This window comes from Erythranthe guttata, chromosome 9 (assembly GCF_056151865.1).
Source record: "Erythranthe guttata isolate IM_541 chromosome 9, IM_541, whole genome shotgun sequence".
NCBI classification, from domain to species: Eukaryota; Viridiplantae; Streptophyta; class Magnoliopsida; order Lamiales; family Phrymaceae; genus Erythranthe; species Erythranthe guttata.
The window spans coordinates 12,015,058-12,030,000 of record NC_142541.1 but is presented as its reverse complement, the minus strand read 5'-3'; the positions used below and the strand labels follow the sequence as shown (position 1 = coordinate 12,030,000).

Genomic DNA, 14,943 nt, shown 5'->3' with positions numbered 1-14,943 from the left:
AAACATCCTTTTTTGTGTGGCTCTGTTTTTCTCTGTTTTTTCGAAATTATGTTGGTCTTAGTGTCATATACTTTGGAGGTGCGATATACTTTCTTAAGCAGAAATCGAAGCGACAAAAAGAGGTGAAATCGTAAATTTCTACTATAAGCCGCTAGTTCTAGTTTTTGGGTCCATGAACACGAGTCTTCAATGGTTTAGTACCCTCAGCGAAGTTTAGCCACTTTTTTTGCAGTTTTTTCGTTTGTTAGAAAGCTGTTTAGAGGTTGTAATAGGAAGGAAACATCATTTTTGTATGGCTATCTTAGCTGAGAGGTTAACTGTGGGTGCTGGACTTTGAAGATTCTTGTAAGTGGCCCTGTTTTTAATGTTTTTAGCTTCTGAACTACTAGCTAGGGTTGAAGCTTGTCCTGTGGATCTTTGTAGTGTCTTTGTTAAGGTTGTTTTACGGTTGCTGTTGGCAGTTTCACAGAATGTGCTTTGGCCGTGGGAGCCATTTGTTTTGCTCTGCCATGACGACCAATTTTTATTTTGTCGAGCACTAGTTTTGCAGGTTTCTCTCCTGACCCTGTCAGGATCGATTACATGGTTCTAAATTTATATGTGACATAATCTTGCTTCTTGTTCCTTATCTTATTCATAAGTTTTATTTTGTCTTGTTTATTTATCGTAGATGCCAGCCCATTGGAATATTCTCGATGTGTCAACACTCTTCCAACTATGCCACAAAATGGTAGAAGACTCCGGTTTACAAGAAAACCTTCGTCATCTACGTTGGGAAGAGATCAGTAAGTCTTTCCATGACGAAGGAAGTACATTTTCACCACAACAATGTAAAGACAAGTTTGACAGATGAGAAGCACGTGGCTGGCATTTTACAAGAAGAGGGCCAAAATTGGTCGTGAGTCTTATGGTTTGGAGATTGACGACAACACCGGGATGCTAATTGGTACCGTGCCAGACATGTCAGCCCACCTCGATGTAATTTAGGATGCTGATTTTGTGTGTTCTTTTATTGCTGAATATATAAATTTCTTACTGATTTTGTTTCATTTTTTTTTTCAGGAGGCTGGTAAAAGGGCATTTAAATGCTTCTTGGCAGATCCGGACCTCTTCGACAAGTGCACGGACATATTCATCAAGCACACTTCCAGAGCAGCTTTAACCTATTCGAAGCAGATAACCGGTAGCAGCAAGCGGGGTGCCGATGAAATGCAAACTTCCACTTTGCGGAATCAGAGACAGAAGACTGACGACGTGGCGAAGGTTCCTTCTTTTACGGAATGCTATCATATATTAAAGGCCATACCAGGGTGCCGACGTCGTGGCGAAGCTTGTGGTACTGCTAATAAATGCCGACTCTAGTGAAATGTTTGCGTTATTAACTCCGGAGGAGAGGCTCCATTGGGTCAAAAATAACTAATGAAAACAAATTTTAACATTTTTAATTATTTGTATGTCCGACTATTTGTATAATTTCGTACTTGTTTTATTTTGGTTGTTACTTAAAGCATTATTAATATTGTAACAACCGACCAATTTTCCAAGTTAGGTTGGTTGTATAGTGTTCTTAACATTATTATTACTAGTAATTGTACCCCTGCGATGCACGGGACAACATATTACATTGTTTTGATGTTGTAAGAATATAAACAAACGTTTGATGTATCGTATGATCAAAATTCGATTATACTGGAATATTATTAAGTATACTACACACAAAAAAAAAGGACATAACTTTACTGTTGAATAATTTTCTAAATGAATTGAATCAGCTAATACCAGTAGATTGAAAATTTAAACCAGGAAAAAAATCATCAATTATGTCTTTCATGTTGAGCTTAAAAGTAATTAGATTTAATAACTAAGTTAACATAATCAAAACTAAACTATCGACAACATACCATCGTAAAAGGCCATCTATACATCTTGCATCGGAACTAAGCCCTTCTCCACTGCCTCATTTTAAGGTTGTTTTGCCACTGGAATTAACAATTGGAAAATTAAGAAACAAAAATAAATACAAACAATAAATTAAATATCGCATACAAACAATAAGTCTTGAAGGTCGACTTCCAATAGCTTGTGGCTCCGGCCATTTTTGGTTAATTTTCTCAAATCATCCCTTTTAATAACATGTCCAATAACATATAAAATGAAATAATTGTTATACATAAAATTTGAAAACTTTGGTATAAATTAATGAAACACATAATTTAACAAAATGAAATTACCTATAAGCCATGATGGAAAAAGATGTAAACTAATTGCCACACAGTCAATAGGATGACGAAGAAGATAAGAAACAAAATCTAAACTCGGGTTACCAAAAAAAGAAGCCTTAGGTAGGGAAGAAATAAAATTCAAATGTTGCAGACATTCTGTAAAACGATGTCACAAAATCCGCTAGGGATGGAAATCAGATTTATTTACCCTTTTCTGTAAAAATCGAAAATTAGATTATTATAAATAATATCTAGGAGAATTTGATGAAAATCGATAATAATATTTAAAATAAAATTTAGGAGATAACAATTTGATAAAAAAATCAAAAAATAATATTTAGGAGATAAAAATCTGATAAAAATCGAAAATAAAATTTAAAATAATAATTATGAGATAAAAATTTGATAAAGAATCGAAAATAATATTTCAAATAATGTGAATGAGATAAAAGTTGATAAAATATGAAAATAATAATTAGAATAATATTTAGGAGATAAAATATGATTAAAATCATTCCGTAATAACTCCAATTCCACATTCATACCACTCCTCGGTATTATATTGAACCATATAGGTTTCCTTAATTGCTTCAAGCGTATATTGACCAAACTGATGAATTGTATTATAAAGATGTGTATGTTTCTACACAAATAATCTTTAGCGCATATAAGATCCTTTCCAATTAATAGTTTGACTAAGTTATGTGTATCAGAAAAAGTTGAAAATTATATTTAAAATTATAGTTAGGAGATATAAATTTGATAAAATTAAAAAAAATATGATTTATAATAATATTTAGGAGATAAAAATTTGATAAAAACTGAAAATAATATTTAGGAGACAATAATCTGATAAAAAACAAAATTAATATTTAGGAGATAAAAAACTAATAAAAACATGATAAAACTCGAAAAAAATATTTAAAATATTATTTAGGAGATATAAATTTGATAAAATTCGAAAATAATATTTAGGAGATAAAAATCTGCTAAAAGTTGAAAACTATATTTAAAATTATAGTTAGAAGATATAAATTTGATAAAATTAAAAAAAATTATTTATAATAATATTTAGGAGATAAAAATTTGATAAAAATAAAAAATAATATTTAGGAGAAAAAAATCTGATAAAAATAAAAAATAATATTTAAAATAATATTTAAGGGATACAAATATGATAAAATTCGAAAATAATATTTAAAATAATATTAAGGAGATAAAAATTTGATAAAAATTGAAAAAAAATTACAAATATGACATTAGGGTTTCTTAGGGTTGCCCTAGCGTTTCTTTCTTTTATATATAAGATTATTCGAAATATTGATGAGTTCATGTATCTAAATAAGTCTTGGATTTGCCCTTATAGATAAATCTTCCTAGGGATGTAAATCGGAACGGAATTTCCGAATTTCGCCAATTCCAATCCGAATAACCTTTCCGAACCGTTTTTTTCATTCCGACTTCCGAAGTTCCGATTTCCGAAATTCCGCCGATTCCGAGTCATTCTGAAATCGGAATGGATTTTTGAATTTCGATTTTTTTGGAAAATTGGAAAATTTCCGAAAAGGCATTTTCCGTTCGGTTCCGTTCCATTCCATTTAGTCTTTTTTCTATGAACTGACCTTGTGGCCGCCGCCATCGCTGAGATTCCAAGGTTCTGTACCGCTTTGGTGGCCGAAGCCAAGGTGTGTGGCCGCCACCATCGCTGAGATTCCAAGGCTCTGCACCGCTTTGGTGGCCGCGGCCATGACCGTGGCGGCGGCCATCACAAAAGTTCTCTTTTTTTGGTGAAGTGTAACACTCCAGTATATTATGCATGGCCTATTTTAATCAGGAATACTTTACACTCCGATATAACATTCTCGGCGTATCCTGAACATTGTCAAATCTTATATATAAAAGAAAGAAACGCTAGGGCAACCCTGAAAAACCCTAATGATTTGTATTTTTTTTTTTTTTTTTCGATTTTTATCAAATTTATCTCCTAAATATTATATTAAATATTATTTTTGATTTTTATCAGATTTTTATCTCCTAAATATTATTTTTCGATTTGTATTAGATTTTTATCTCCTAAATATTATTTTTGATTTTTATCAAATTTTTATCTCCTAAATATTATTTTTGATTTTTATCTCCTAAATATTATGTTCGATTTTTATCAAATTTTTATCTCCTAAATATTATTTTAAATATTATTTTAAATATTATTTTCGATTTGTATGAATTTTTTATGTCCAAAATATTATTTTAATTATTATTTTAATTATTATTTTCGAATTTTATCAAATTTATATCTCCTAAATATAATTTTAAATATTATTTTAAATTTTTAGCAGATTTTTATCTCCTAAATATTATTTTAAATATTATTTTCGATTTTTATCAATTTTTTATCTCCAAAATATTATATTAATAATATTTACGAATTTTATCAAATTTATATCTCCTAAATATTATTTTAAATATTTTTCTCGAGTATCTTATATATAAAAGAAAGAAACGCTAGGGCAACTCAAGAAACCCTAATGTCATATTTGTAATTTTTTCTTATATATAAAAGAACGAAACGCTAGGGCAACCCTAAGAAATCCTAATGTCATATTTGTAATTTTTTTTTTATTATTTTCGTTTTTTATCAAATTTATCTCCTAAATATTATTTTAGATTTTTATCTACAAAATATTATTTTTGATTTGTATCAGATGTTTATCTCCCAAATATTATATTCGATTTTTATCAAATTTTTATCTCATAAATATTATTTTAAATATTATTTTTGATTTGTATCAATTTGTTATCTCCTAAACATTATTTTAATTATTATTTTCGAATTTTATCAAATTTATATCTCCTAAATATAGTTTAAATATTATTTTGATTTTTAGCAGATTTTTATACTTTAAATATTATTTTCGATTTTTATCAAATCTTTTTCTCCTAAATATTATTTTAAATATTATTTTCGAATTTTATCAAATTTATATCTCCTAAATATTATTTTAAATATTGTTTTCGAGTTTTATAAAAAAATTATCTCCTAAATATTATTTTTCAATTTTTATCAAATTTTTGTCTCATAAATATTATTTTCCATTTTGATTAAATTTTTATCTCCTAAATATTATTTTAACTAATATTTTTGATTTTTATCATATTTTTATCTCCTAAATATTATTTTAATTATTATTTTCGTATTTTATCAACTTTTATCTCATTAACATTATTTTAAATATTATTTTCGATTTTTATCAAATTTTTATCTCTTGAATATTAATTTAAATATTATTTTCGATTTTTATCAAATTTGTATTTTCGATTTTCATCAAATTTTTATCTCCTAAATATTATTTTCGATTTTTATCTCCTAAATATTATTTTCAATTTTTATCAATTTTTTATGCCTGTACTTCCAAATCACTCCTATTTTCAGCCATAGATATCTCTAATGCACAAACAATTAAATCTCCTAAATATTATTTTATCTCCTAATTTTCAGCCATAAACATATGAACACTAAATATTATTTTTTGATGATAAAATACTAATTATCGTATTCCCAAAGATGGACGATTCCCAAAGACTTCCCTTAAGATTCTTAACACTTTTAACTTCTCTCTTCTACTTCAACACGTTTGTGTTTGCTCTTCTTATTTATATCCACCTCGATCTACAACATTTGAATTTTATTTATTCATCCTACCTAAGGCTTCTTCTTTTGGTAACCCGACTTTAGAATTTTTTTCTTATTTTCTTCTTCATCCTATTGAGTGTGTGGTAATTAGTTTGCATCTTTTTCCATCATGGCTTATAGGTAATTTATTTTTGTTAAATTATGTGTTTCATTAATTTATACCAAAGATTTCAAATTTTGTGTATAACAATTATTTCCTTTTTGACGTTATTGGACATGTTATAGAAAGGGATGATTGGAGAGAACTAAGCAAAAATGGGCGGAACCACAAGCTATTGGAAGTCGGCCTTCAAGACATATTGTTTGTATGGATATTTAATTTATTGTTTATATTTATTTTTGTTTCTAAATTTTCCAATATAATTGTTAATTCCAGTGACAAAACAGGACCAAAACGAGGCAGTGAAGAAGGGCTTAATTACGATGCAAGATGTATAGATGGCCTTTTACGTTGTCGATAGTTTAGTTTTGATTAGGTTAAGTAAGTTATTAAATCTAATTACTTTTAAACTCAACATGAAATACATAGTTGATGATTTTGTTTTTGGTTCAATTTTTCAATCTAATGGTATTAGTTGATTCAATTTATTTAGAAAATTATTCAACAATAAATTTTTTTGTTTTTTTTTTTTTTTTTTTTTTTGTGTAGTATACTTAGTAATGTTCCACTAATGAATTATTAATGAATGATTATTATAACAATATTTTGATCATACGATACATCAAACGTTTGTTTATATTCTTACAATATCAAAACAATGTAATTTGTTGCCCCGTGCATCGCACGGGGACAATTACTAGTAACACTCTAATATAATATGCCCCGTGCATATATAAGGGATGTAGAATTTTCATGGCAAAGGAAATACCCTTGTAGTGTATAAATAAGAAATAAAATATTATTAAAGTTAGATGAAAAATAATGCGACATAATACAAAATAAATCTTGACAACATCACACTGCATATCTTTGGGGAATTTTAATTTTAATTCGAGTATTCAATTCGAATTATAATATAATATTGTAAAATTTTGGAACTTTGTTGTCGTTGTTATTATTATTATATACTTGTCTTGCATAGTTTATTCAAAAATAGATAAAAAAATCTATCTTGATATTAATTAGTATCATCCTTTGTTTATTAGGTTTTAATGCAAGTTGTAATAAATACATATGATATTAATTTCCACGGCGAAGGAAATACCCATGTGTAGTGTATTTATATTTTTCGCTCTTATATGATAAATAAGAAACAAAATATTATTTAAATTAGATAAAAAATAAAGCGAAATAAACTTGACAAAATTACAATCGGATATAACATTTGAACCCTTCTCGATTCAAATCATTGAATAAATCGTAAATTTATATATAAAAAAAAAACATAAGATTTACGATAAATGGGGTTTTGGATCTTTCGACGCGTCTCCGTCTCTCGCTTTCTTTCTCTTTAATTCATCGAATTATGATTCACGGTTTTATAGTGTAAACCGGACCGGACAAGGCAATGATTCACGGTCCAGCTGATTGAATCGACTGGTCCTGTCCGGGTTTCAAAACATTGCAAATATGTCAATCACACGTCACAATTCAAACATAATATATATAAGAGTGTTGTTTCATTGTCTAATTGTGAAAGAATGTTGTTTTGCAATGTCCTTTTAATTTATTTATATTTTTTATTGAATAAGTACTGGGAATTTTTTGATCTTTTTGTCATCGCAACGACAATGATGATATGGTTCCAAAGGAACTTGAGATAAAGGAAATTGGCGAACCCAAGTTCAGGAATCAGAAAACTCGTTTTGTGACAAAGATGGGCCCCTCAATGGGGCAAGGGTTAACCAGAGGCCGTTTTGCTGCCTCGTCTAGCAAGAATGTTGCTGGTACAAGGAAAAAAAACATCCTCTGACGATCGTTGCATATCCTATTCTCAAGAAGATAGTGAAACTGATCCCGATCCACTTCTAGACACGTCAAGTCCATCAGAGGAAGGCGATAATTTTGGACATTTCTTATCTATTCGCCACTATTTGAATCTTACACTAAATTGTTCGAAACCTTTGTGTAGGTAATATTTTAGCTAAAACAATAGGCAATATGTTATTATAATAGGTTTGGAAGATATACACGCTTCAGTATTCTCTAATACACATATATTGGCTAATTGCACGAAGATGGCTTCTAAGTTTCCAAGGAATAATGGATACAAAAGTTTCCATCTTCCTCTTTTGTAATGAATTGTCTTTTCATGAACTTGTGATTTGTTTACATAACATACGTGTATGGAGAAAACTAAAAGCTTCGACTGAAAATAAAAGGTGAGACTAGACGGAAGAAGATAAAAATTGGCCCTTATGTTTATTTGGTTGTTGCTGAAAAACATTATTAGTATTGCTTAAGACAAACCGATCAATTTTCCAATTTGGGTTGGTTGTATGGTGTTCTTAACAATATTATCTCATCAAACTCCTCTTGATCGGCGACAACGGTGTGGGTAAGAGTTGCCTTCTTTTACAATTTTACGATGGTTCTTTCACGACCAGTTTCATTACTACCATCGGGATTGATTACAAGATAAGGACTATAGAGCTCAATTGTTGGGTGAACTAAATAATATATATATATTATTTCTCGTGAAAAAAAAAAATTGAAAGCGATTTTTTTTTTTAATATAATCCATATCGATATCAAAAACTCCCGGGTCGCAATCTGGGGCTAAATTACAGAAACAAAACTTAAAAAACGAGAGAAAAACTCATACATCAACAAGTTGGAATCTCTAATACCATGCACTCAATTGTCTTCCAATCTCGAACGAGAAATAGGCATCGAGACATGCATAGGCAACCTGATCTTGCTCGAGCTCAAGTTTATCCCACTCGCTCATTGCAATGGTCTTTGGCTTCTGCATGTCTTTAATTTCCAAGAATACATTTCACCAATGTTTTCAATCCTGCACCACGAAGCGTCTCCATGCCCAGCTCATCTACGGCCCACGAAGGTATATCTCCCGTGTTCATCACCCTCAAACCATGATCATTAAATAGCATTTTAACATATATCGTTATCAACTCCAACTCCAACAAATTTGTAATTTGGGTTTTCGAGAAATTGTCTCAGTTCAAGAGGGATTGTTCTGGCGTGAAGGATTTGGAAAACTAGGCAGGATTTCCCCACACATAGTTGAAGTGTTGCCACAGTGTACGAGCGATAGCAATTGTTGACGGGGTTCTTGCGCCATTCGGTATCGAGGCCCACTATTAGGCGGTTAAGGCGGCATCTGTTTGAATTCTCGGTGCTGTTGACCCACTTCCTGACCATGGCATGATCGTGCGTCACTAAAGTCTCGATCTCGTTGTTGTCTACAAAGACACTGTAGCTTTTATGGGAGCCGAAGGCCACCTCGAGCTCTTTGATCTGCATCTCCATTAGTCGTATTGATGGCTGAATATTGATGGGGACGAAGCATCTATTAGCGCCCCTTCCGTAATTGGGAAACGGCGCATTCATCTATATCAGATTCCATTGATTCTTAACATTTATATTTTCAAGTGAAACGACGCATTCATCAAAAAAAAAAAGAAAAAAAAAAAAAGTGAAACGACGCAAAATATCAAAAAAAAATAATAGTACTAGGAAATAATGATAATAAGATTTAAAAGATATAATTTTTATAGTAAACATCATTTAAGATTAAAAAAATATCATTTTTTTTTCTTTATTTAAAAAAAATATCATTTTCTTTTTTGTATTTAAAAATTGCATAGTGAAATATTTACTTGGAGCTAAATTATTCTACAATATTTGTTAGGATAATGTTAATAAAAAATAATCATAAAGTAGATAATAATAATCATAAAGTTCATAGAGTAGATAATCATATATTTGTCTTGCATAGTTTATTGGGTTAAATACAAATAGCACCCATGTACTATCACCACTGTCGTATTTGCCCCCCTAAACTATCAAATGCGACAAAAAGACCCCTCTATTTACCAGTCAACTGTTAAACTCTTAACACCATTAAGTAGCATGGTGCAATTACAATTTTACTGTTACCCCACAAGCATGTATGAATCGACAAAAAAAATTCTGTAACTAAGCATTTACTTCCATCACCAGACAACTCTCCTCTTCACTCTAATTTTTCCTCCGATGAGTGACTTCATAATCGGAAATGAAAGATTGAAGAGTCCCGTTCATCAATTCTGTTCGCCGTTGTAGAAGTTAGGTTCCAAGAAAAACATCATATTTTTCTACATCATTCTTCATTTGCCGTTGCAGAAATCGACGGTGACAGTGGTGATAGTACATGGGTGCAAGTTGTATTTAACCCTTTCTCCAATATTTCGAAATTTTAAAACTCAATTTTCTTTAAAAACTAAAATTTTATACTCAATGCATAAATAAATAAAAATGCAAGAAAAATTGGTGTAGGCATGTACCGAACTATCTAGCGAAGCAGATATTAGTTATTAAAATCGTACGGTTCGATTCAATTTGAACCATTCTCGATTCAAATCGTTGAATAAATCATATATTTATTTTAAAAAAAATATAAGATTTACGACAATACAATAATTGTTCAATTAGCAAAGGGATGTCTCATTTAATGAATGCTATAATTAGATATCTTCCGTATTCCAATGTTTCCATCATTACAGATATTCCCTGCTTACGTGAAACTCGAACAAATATTACAGTATGCACCACTCCATGTTAAGTGTCGTGCATCTATCAAAAGTTTTGGATAGTTTTCATCCATAAACTCAAATTTCCAAGATTTTGTTATGATTATATTACTCATAAAAAAAATATTTATATAAATTCAAATATATTAATATATACAAAGAACATATCAGTATCAAAACAACTATACAGCCATTTTCGAACCCTTAAAACCGTGACTTAGATTTTCCTCCTTTAAAACCTCACCGTTTCTTCTTTCCAAACTCTAAAAGCGAAACAAATCTTGATAAAATCACACGCGGAAAGAAGTATGAATGTCGACTCCTAAATCTGTACTAATTTTTCAATTCACGGTGCTATTTGGTGTGATTTTCTTGGTGTGTAGCAGTTTTGGTATCTATTATAGTGGATAATAATTTGTTTTTTTTCTTTTTTTTTTTTAAACAGCTTTTAGATGGATTTGCCGATCGAGATATTTTTGTTCCTTTTATGGATCTTAACTAATTGTAAAAAGGAGTAAACAACAACATCATTAAAATCAAATATTAAGCATGCATGGTATTAGATTAATATAATAAAAAATGATGACAAAAAAACAAAAAAAGCCCTACAAATATACCATTTTCATGGCCTCAAAAAAGCAACACCATGTTGCATCAATTCCACACTACACATATTACATATTACATACGGCAAATATGGACACATCAACCCATACCAAAAAGATTATCATAAATAAGTGTTGATTGTTCCAAACCTAAACTAGACCATGTCACTGCAAAGACAACAACTTGTCAACCATTTCAGCTCCCCATATTGTAACAAGATTATCATAAAAAGCAGCCTTCTTGTCCTTGTCCATATTCGATATTTACAACAAAACTTCAAAACGCATCTCCCGCGGCAGCGACGGATCAAATCTGAAACTCCTTGCGAGGATCAGTAATAGGTAGACCCTCCTCTGGATCCTCGTTTGCTACTCTTACTACTATCACAATAATAATACACATAAGAACACCTACTACACAAATTAGCACATGCTCTTGTGAGGTATGTGCATTAGTTATTCCTAACTTAAACAAAAAAATGGAAAAGATCCATGAAAGGAACAAAAATATCCTGATCGGCAAATCCATCCAAAACCTGTTCAAAAAATAAAAAATAAAAAACAAAAAAAGAAAAAGCAAATTATTATTGATTATGATAGATACCAAAGCTGCTACACACCAAGAAAATCACACCAAATAGCACCGTGAATTGAAAAATTAGTACATATCTAGGGGTCGACATTCATACTTCTTTCCACAAATGAACTCTTCTAACAAATTTATCCAAAAAAAAAACTCTTCTAATATGAACATGGATTTTGCCGCCTGGATTTTGCTTGTAATAGGAGTTCCATAAATCAAAAAATCATTTAAGCTTACATATAAAACTCATATATAACATAAATTATTATTTTCTTATAATAATTATACCTATCTTGACATAAAAATCGAAGCAAATCGATACATAAAAATCGATAATCACTCATATAAATATAATTTAAGCACTTAAACATATAAAGAATTATAATCATGCTTAATGAACTCAAACTAGACCACATAATTATAATTAAACCACGTAAGCACGTAGAACATAATCCCTTCAAAATGAGGGTGCTGGAGGGAGCTTACGGATTTCCTAGGCCCGGGCTTCATCTTACTCTGATTGTTATAGCAATCCGTGAGAAGAATAGGTATCCATCCAGCTACAAGCGGGAAGTTCTGTGGGAGCTGGAGCCGCTTAGAACCCAGAGAGTAATAATTTGCAATTTCCGGAATCCGGTGCATTATGAAAAACTAACATAAAAAAATCGAATATAAATTCAGCGAATTAAACAATAAATTAAATATGTAAAATAGAAAAATTAAAATAAATCTTACATGCAGCGGTAAGGGGGTCGCCGAAAAAGTATTTCGTAAATTTCCCCTAAAATCTTTCTTTGATGAGTGCAGAGCATCGTGGATGTGGGCTAGCATCCCAGCACCCCAAGCGTACGAGTCAACCCTCGACAAATCTTCGAGGAATTTAAAGTTCGCCAAACACATTGTGTTGTTGGGTGTATTTGAGAAAATAATTGTTCCTATAATATACATTAGACATCAATTGAAGTGGTTGAAATTATTAATTGCCTAATGTATTACTTGCGTTCCCACAAGAGAAAACAGGAAGAGGAGAGAAAGACGAAGAGGAAGACGAGGAAGACGAAGTGGATTACTTGCGACCCGACCGCCGAGTCCATTGCTTCTAGTAGCACTCCGGTAAATTGTGTTCTGCTTTTCTCTGTTTTTTCGAAATAATGTTGGTCTTAGTGTCATATACTTTGGAGGTGCGATATACTTCCGTAAATTTCTACTATTCGCTGAGCCACTTTTTTTGCAGCTTTTTCGTTTGTTAGAAAGCTGTTTAGAGGTTGTAATAGGAAGGAAACATCCTTTTTTGTGTGGCTCTGCTTTTCTCTGTTTTTTCGAAATTATGTTGGTCTTAGTGTCATATACTTTGGAGGTGCGATATACTTTCTTAAGCAGAAATCGAAGCGACAAAAAGAGGTGAAATCGTAAATTTCTACTATAAGCCGCTAGTTCTAGTTTTTGGGTCCATGAACACGAGTCTTCAATGGTTTAGTACCCTCAGCGAAGTTTAGCCACTTTTTTTGCAGTTTTTTCGTTTGTTAGAAAGTTGTTTAGAGGTTGTAATAGGAAGGAAACATCCTTTTTGTGTGGCTATCTTAGCTGAGGTTAACTGTGGGTGCTGGACTTTGAAGATTCTTGTAAGTGGCCCTGTTTTTAATGTTTTTAGCTTCTGAACTACTAGCTAGGGTTGAAGCTTGTCCTGTGGATCTTTGTAGTGTCTTTATTAAGGTTGTTTTACGGTTGCTTTTGGCAGTTTCACAGAATGTGCTTTGGCCGTGGGAGCAATTTGTTTTGCTCTGCCATGACGACCAATTTTTATTTTGCCGAGCACTAGTTTTGCAGGTTTCTCTCCTGACCCTGTCAGGATCGATTACTTGGTTCTAAATTTATATGTGATTGTTTACGTGACATTATCTTGCTTCTTGTTCCTTATCTTATTCATAAGTTTGATTTTGTCTTGTTTATTTATCGTAGATGCCAGCCCATTGGAATATTCCCGATGTGTCAACACTCTTCCAACTATGCCACAAAATGGTAGAAGACTCCGGTTTACAAGAAAACCTTCGTCATCTACGTTGGGAAGAGATCAGTAAGTCTTTCCATGACAAAGGAAGTACATTTTCACCACAACAATGTAAAGACAAGTTTGATAAGATCAGAAGCACGTGGCTGGCATTTTACAAGAAGAGGGCCAAAGTTGGTCGTGAGTCTTATGGTTTGGAGATTGACGACAACACCGGGATGCTAATTGGTACCGTGCCAGACATGTCAGCCCACCTCGATGTAATTTAGGATGCTGATTTTGTGTGTTCTTTTATTGCTGAATATATAAATTTCTTACTGATTTTGTTTCATTTTTTTTTTCAGGAGGCTGGTAAAAGGGCATTTAAATAATGCTTCTTGGCAGATCCGGACCTCTTCGACAAGTCCACGGACATATTCATCAAGCACACTTCCAGAGCAGCTTTAACCTATTCGAAGCAGATAACCGGTAGCAGCAAGCGGGGTGTCGATGAAATGCAAACTTCCACTTTGCGGAATCAGAGACAGAAGACTGACTTAGGTGCCGACGTCGTGGTGAAGCTTGTGGTACTGCTGATAAATGCCGACTCTCGTGAAATGTTTGCGTTATTAATTCCGGAGGAGAGGCTCCATTGGGTCAAAAATAACCAATGAAAACAAATTTTAACATTTTTAATTATTTATATGTCCGACTATTTGTATAATTTCGTACTTGTTTTATTTTGGTTGTTACTTAAAACATTATTAATATTGTAACAACCGACCAATTTTCCAAGTTGGGTTGGTTGTATAGTGTTCTTAACATTATTATTATTATTCGAAATATTGATGAGTTCATGTATCTAAATAAGTCTTGGATTTGCCCTTATAGATAAATCTTCCTAGGGATGTAAATCGGAACGGAATTTCCGAATTTCGCCAATTCCAATCCGAATAACATTTCCGAACCGTTTTTTTCATTCCGACTTCCGAAGTTCCGATTTCCGAAATTCCGCCGATTCCGAGTCATTCTGAAATCGGAATGGATTTTTGAATTTCAATTTTTTTGGAAAATTGGAAAATTTCCGAAAAGGCATTTTCCGTTCGGTTCCGTTCCATTCCATTTAGTCTTTTTTCTATGAACTGACCTTGTGGCCG

At 31.6% G+C, this 14,943-nt stretch overlaps 3 protein-coding genes across 6 annotated transcripts in view; 2 read left to right on the top strand and 1 right to left on the bottom strand.

Moving 5' to 3' along the window:
* The window catches only part of LOC148768109 (uncharacterized), a 1,990-nt gene extending 471 nt beyond the window's left edge, over positions 1–1,519 (top strand). Inside the window, exons 1-3 of one of the 3 annotated variants that reach the window (XM_088822896.1) lie at positions 1–345; positions 671–978; positions 1,063–1,519. The exon at positions 1–345 is cut by the window's left edge and continues 471 nt beyond it. In XM_088822896.1, the coding sequence (XP_088679022.1) occupies positions 850–978; positions 1,063–1,362 (429 nt within the window). In that variant the 5' untranslated portion in view covers positions 1–345; positions 671–849 and the 3' untranslated portion in view covers positions 1,363–1,519. Of the gene's footprint in view, positions 979–1,062 lie in introns of all 3 variants that reach the window. The other 2 variants (XM_088822895.1, XM_088822897.1) reach the window with 2 other exon arrangements.
* Positions 1,520–11,167: 9,648 nt separating this feature from the next.
* Positions 11,168–12,713, bottom strand: LOC148768108 (uncharacterized). Its single transcript, XM_088823549.1, has 3 exons — positions 12,535–12,713; positions 12,286–12,450; positions 11,168–11,752 (listed from the first exon to the last, which is right to left on the bottom strand). Exons 1-3 carry the CDS (start codon positions 12,697–12,699, stop codon positions 11,684–11,686), a joined length of 399 nt encoding a protein of 132 aa, XP_088679675.1. The 5' UTR covers positions 12,700–12,713; the 3' UTR covers positions 11,168–11,683.
* Positions 12,714–12,751: 38 nt separating this feature from the next.
* On the top strand, positions 12,752–14,337 carry LOC148768107 (uncharacterized). Of its 2 annotated transcripts, none has more exons than XM_088822894.1 (3): positions 12,752–12,912; positions 13,759–14,067; positions 14,152–14,337. In XM_088822894.1, exons 1-3 carry the CDS (start codon positions 12,787–12,789, stop codon positions 14,176–14,178), a joined length of 462 nt encoding a protein of 153 aa, XP_088679020.1. In that variant the 5' UTR covers positions 12,752–12,786; the 3' UTR covers positions 14,179–14,337. The 2 variants fall into 2 exon arrangements, with proteins under 2 accessions (XP_088679020.1, XP_088679019.1); XM_088822893.1 differs by lacking the exon at positions 12,752–12,912 and adding an exon at positions 13,428–13,626.
* Positions 14,338–14,943: the final 606 nt, after the last annotated feature.